The sequence below is a fragment of the Aquila chrysaetos genome, chromosome 3, assembly GCF_900496995.4.
Source record: "Aquila chrysaetos chrysaetos chromosome 3, bAquChr1.4, whole genome shotgun sequence".
Taxonomy (NCBI): Eukaryota; Metazoa; Chordata; class Aves; order Accipitriformes; family Accipitridae; genus Aquila; species Aquila chrysaetos.
In genome coordinates this window covers 69,228,454-69,233,456 of record NC_044006.1, presented here as the reverse complement: position 1 = coordinate 69,233,456, position 5,003 = coordinate 69,228,454, and the positions used below count along the sequence as shown (strand labels likewise).

The following is a 5,003-nucleotide window of genomic DNA, read 5'->3' as shown; positions in this document are numbered from 1 at the left end:
GCCCCTGGAAACCAGCGCTGCTCCCGCGTTTCCTACGCCCTGGCTCCGGCTTCGCAGCCCCGCGGGGGGAGAGGGGACCCTGTTGCTGCCCGGGCTCCCCCCTCCCACCCCGGGTTCCCCAGAGCATCGCACGGCAGAGGACACCCCCCCCCCCCCCCAGCACCTGGGTGGGACAGGCAGCTCTGCTGTCCAGGGGTGGGTGGTGGGGGCTGGAAAGCAGCAAAACAAAAGCCGGGGAGGGGGGAGGAAAAGCCGTCTTGATTCTTTCCCTGTACCGAGACCCCCTCTCGGGAAGACCCACGCCGATGTCAGATATTGCACGGCGGCTGCGGCACCGAGACCCCCCCGGCCTCGGGGAGCCCAGCATCCCCCCAACACCACCACCACCGCACAGAGCGCTCATACATCTCAAGTACAAAACGCCGTTTATTTTCCACCCCATCGCGCAGGTGGGAGGGCCTGGGGAATAATTTAGCATGCATAAGTAGAGGTAATTTTTTTTTTTTTATAAATACGATATACAAAAATAAAGACAGTATTGAGATTTCCAGCAGTTTTAACGTTCATGACATAAACAGTTTTCCCGATATATAGTAAGAACAAAACATTTCCGATATTCAGCGAAAGGAACGCACTTCCAGGGGGCAGGGATGGGGGGGAGAGGGGGCTCAAGTTTTGTCTGATTTTTCAGTCAATAATAACACTGTATTCACCGTAAATCCTCTTCCCCGCCCGGCATGCGGAGGCTCCTCTTCTCCGTCCCCCTCCAAGCAGGGAGAAATCGGAACACGGGGAGGGGGGGGGGGGGGGAGCGGGGCCGGTGCCCACCAAGAGCGGTGGGGCTCCCCCCCCCGGCAGGACGGGCAGAGCCCGCGGCTGGAGGGAGCGGGACGTGCGGGGGGGGGCTCACTGGGGCTGCACCGGGGCTCCGTGCCGGCCCCGGGGCTGCGTGTCCTCCTCGTCCGCCTCGGAGCAGTCGGAGGAGTGGTAAGGGCAGCATCGCCCGGCCGCCGCCGCCGCCGCCGCCTCCTCTTCCTCCTCTTCGTCGTCCTCGTCCTCGGGCTCGCTGTCGGGCAGTTCCCGCATCCTCCTCCCGCTGCTCTTCTCCGGGGCGGGCAGCAGCAGGTCCTCATCCCCCTTGTCCTCCCCGCCGCCCCCCTTCTGCTTCTCAGCCTCCTGTGCCGCCTGCTCCTTCGCCTTCTTGCTGCGCTTCCACTTCATGCGCCGGTTCTGGAACCAAATCTTCACCTGGGGGAGACGGGGGGGGACACACACACACCACCTCATCCCACCGCCCCCCGACGGCAGCATCCCCCCCGTCTGCCCCTCTCTCCCGCGGGGTCGTGGGGGGGAGGAGGACTCACCTGCGTCTCGGTAAGCATCAGCGACGTGGCCACCTCGAAGCGCTTGGGCCGGGAGAGATACTTGTTGAGCTTGAACTGGTGCTCCAGTTCCAGCAGCTGCTGGCTGGTGAAGGCCGTGCGGGGCCGGCGGCACTTCCCCAGCAGGTTGGACTGCGCCTGGGCTGGGAAAGGAGAGGAGCGGCGGGGTGAGCCCGGAGCCGCCCCGCCGCGGCCGGGCATCCCCCGGGATCGGGGTGGGAAGGGGGGAAAGACTGTGGGGCTGCGGGGGGAGATTGAAGCGAGGATGGACGGTTATCCACCGGAGCACGGACCGAGGGAGGGATCTCCTCCAGCCCCCTCCACCCCTGCTCCGGGGCTTCTCGGCTTGCGCAGTGTCAGGGGATCCCCCCCACGGACCAAAAAAAAAAAATTAAATTAAATCTTTTAAATAAAGAAAAAATATGTCTCTTGATTTCCCAAGAGCCTAACAAACGCGAGACAATAAAACGGAGCCAAGGATCGCGGCGAAGGGGTACCGGGCTCTCCGGGGAGCAGCAATTTGCTCCATTTAATGCTTTAGTTAAACCTGCCGCACTCCCAACCCGTCCATACCCGTTTAATTAACGGGATTGCAGGCGGGAACGCCTCCGGCGGGCCGGGGCCGGGGCCGGGACCAGCTCCGCACCGCTCCGCAGGCCGGCAGCGCCGGGCACCGGCCACCCGTCAGGGCGTAAATCGGCAGCGAGGGCTGGGAAATCGTCTTTGCAGGGGAAAAAAACACAACAACAACTAAAAAAAAAAACCGGCGTGTTTTCCGCGTTCAGAAATCATAATTAATATCAAGGATTGTATATTAAAAAAAAAAAAATCAAGACCCGGCGATGGGCAAGGGGGAGGGCGCCGAGGGGGACACCGAGTCCCTTTGCGGGGCCCGGACACCCGCGGGGATGCGACGCGGCAGCGCTACTGCCCATTTCTCAAAGTATTTTGGCGCTTTGGCTTATTTGGTTTAGAAAAAATAAATAATAATAATAAAAAAAAAAATACGAAGGGGTGGCTCTCGCACCCCAGCCGCGTTTGGAGGCGGCTCGCTAAAGCGGCCAGAGAGAGAAAAGGCCAGTGTCCGCTCCCGGGCGGCAGCGCCGAGGAGATTTTCTCACTGCGGTGCGATTTTCCGAGGCTCCATTCTCGTTTCTCTCCAGTTATTTATTCCCCCCCTGCACCTTGTTTGAGAGGCAGGGCTCTGACAGCTCTCCTAATTATTTTTTTTTTCTTCCTGAATGTTCCAGTCTAAGCAACACCAATTCGAGAGAAAACAATGGACTTTTTTGTCTGCGAACGTGTGTGCAGAGTATGAGAAGGGGAAGAAAAAAAAAAAAAAATCGCAATTCTTTTCCTGGCATGATTTTCGTAAAACTACACCTCCGGTATTGTTAAATCGGCCATTCCCACAGAGAGCTCACACCTCCGAAAATGATCTGTGCCTAAAACAGATGCACGCAAGGTCCCCATCGCCGTGAGGCCTAGTGCTCAGCAACGCGCCTTCGCTGGGACTTCGGGATTGTCTGGTTTAATGCAGCATTTTCAGCCTTCCCCGGTCCCAGACCTAAACCCTTCCGACTCTTATTTATTTCATGTCTATTCGTTATCCCCAGGGAACGCGGAACCCCGAATTTTTGGCTAAGCCCAGATCCTCACTACACCCGTTTGCCCAGAGGAGCCTGCCATAATTACGATAAGCCCGTATCCGAGAAAAGGGAAATAAAATCAAGAACGGTGGCTGAGTGATGGGACCTGCCAGCCCGCTTTTGAGGGGGTACATCGAGACGGGGTTTTTGGGGGGGGAGACCCCGAGGGCTCCTGCCCCCTGCCTTGCCCCCCCCCCCCCCCGTCTCCCCTCCCCGGCGGCTTTTGCACCCCGCGGACGGCGGGAAAGGGCGTTTGCAACGGCAGGAAGCGATTTCCCACCTTCCTATTTAACCTGCCGTGAAAAAACGGGCTTTTCGGGGCTCCCCAAGGGCCGGGCATGGCGAGGCGACCCACGCATCCCATTGCCGATCGCCGCCTCCTCCTTCTAATCAAACTTAAATTAAAAAAAAAAAAAAAAAAAAAAAAGTCGCCTGCGGTTTAAAGCCGCAGCCTACCCACGCGGGGGGAGGGAGGGGGGGGTTCATCTCTCCAGGCAGGAGACGGCTCCCGGTAAGGGGTGTGTGTGTCCCCCCCCCGCCCCGGGACAGGGGCCGGCGGGAGGCAAATACTCACAGTTGAAGTCGGGCATCTTGGGCAGGATCATGCCGGCGGTGGAGGCCCGCAGCCACTGGTCCAGCTGGAAGGTGCCGGCGCTGAGCTTGATGGGGTCGGCGGCGGGGTGCGAGGGGTGCGCTCCCTGCACTTGCGAGTAGGAGTAGGAGAGGGCCGGGTGCTGCCCGCCCAGCGCCGAGTACCCGTACACGGGATGCCCGTAGAGGGCCGCCTGCGCCGGCATGCCCGGCCCGCCGGGCGCCGCGGGGTGCAGTCCCAGGGCCATGCCGGCCGCCGAGGCGTGGTGATGCGGGTGGGCGCCGGCGCCGGTAGCGGGCAGAAAGCCGGGTTTGGGGACCAGGGCGCAGTGGGCGGCCAGGAGGCGAGGCGGAGAGGGGCTGTCGGTGCGCAGGCAGTCGGCGGGGCCGCCGGCGGGATGCTCGGAGGAGGAGGAAGAGGACGAGGAGGAGGACGAGGAGGAGGAGGACGAGGACGGGGGGCTGCCGCTCCCGCTGCTGCTACTGCCGCTGCCGCCCAGCGAGGTGACCAGGGCCAGCGGCGCGCTCTGCCCCGCCGCCGCCACCACCGCCTTGGGGGGGTCGACAGCCAGCAGCGCGTCGATGCGGAAATTTTTGGATTTTTCCATGGGAGCGCTGGCGGGCTGGGGCGGGGGGAACCGCGGCGCGTCGGGCGGCCCCGGGCCGGCCGCGTCTCCCGGCGGCGGCGGCGGGCGGCAGTGCGGCCCCGCTCCGCGGCGCGCCCCTTCAAGGGCCGCAGGCGGCTCCCATTGGGCCGGCGCCGCTGCGGCCTCGCCCGCCATTGGCCCCGCCGCCCACCTGTCACGGCGGAGCGGGGGGCGGCCCGCCCCCTTCCACTCCGCCCCCCCCCTCCCCTCCGTTCTCCCCCCCCCCCACACACACACCCGGGGACTCCGGGCCGCGGGTTTAACGGGAGGGGAGAGCCCGGCGTGCGGGCGGAGAACCGGCTCCCCTCCGCGGGGAGAGCCCGCCCGGCCGCGGGGCTGGCCTGGCTGGGCCGGCCGGCGTGGGTCCCGGCCTGTATTCAATGACAGCGTTCCACCATTCCTGCGCACGGCAAATATTTGCCATAAACGCGCCGCCGACCGCTTTTTAACGAGTCGGAAAGAATAAACACCTGTGGGTCAGGGAGTCAAGCCTGCCACCAAGCCCCGGTGTTGTCAACAGTGTTATTAGACCTGCTTATCTAACGCAAACAGGCCCGAACAGAAAAGGGAAAGAGGGGGGCGAGGGGTCACTCCTTCACCAGGGTCCCGTTTCCCCGGGGGGGGGGGGGGGCGGCGGGGACCCCCGCAAAGGCGGTGTGAACGGAAGGTCAGGCCGCGGCACGGAGCGCTGCCACGGGAAACACGCTCCCCCCCTTCCCGGGAGGGGCCGCTTC

General features: G+C 63.1%; 1 protein-coding gene across 1 annotated transcript; it reads right to left on the bottom strand.

The window, feature by feature from the left end:
• Positions 1-906: 906 nt before the first annotated feature.
• Positions 907-4,230, bottom strand: MNX1 (motor neuron and pancreas homeobox 1). Its single transcript, XM_030010054.1, has 3 exons — positions 3,606-4,230; positions 1,365-1,525; positions 907-1,248 (listed from the first exon to the last, which is right to left on the bottom strand). The coding sequence occupies exons 1-3, from the start codon at positions 4,228-4,230 to the stop codon at positions 907-909; spliced, it is 1,128 nt and encodes a 375-aa protein (XP_029865914.1).
• Between the last annotated feature and the right edge of the window lie 773 nt (positions 4,231-5,003).

Excerpts from the sequence above, each read along its gene's own strand:
- MNX1 (XM_030010054.1), bottom strand. The coding sequence starts at position 4,230 with ATGGAAAAATCCAAAAATTTCCGCATCGACGCGCTGCTGGCTGTCGAC. Across the intron at positions 1,526-3,605 it reads CAAGATGCCCGACTTCAACT|CCCAGGCGCAGTCCAACCTG; the intron begins GTGAGTATTTGC and ends CTCCTTTCCCAG. Across the intron at positions 1,249-1,364 it reads TGATGCTTACCGAGACGCAG|GTGAAGATTTGGTTCCAGAA; the intron begins GTGAGTCCTCCT and ends CGTCTCCCCCAG.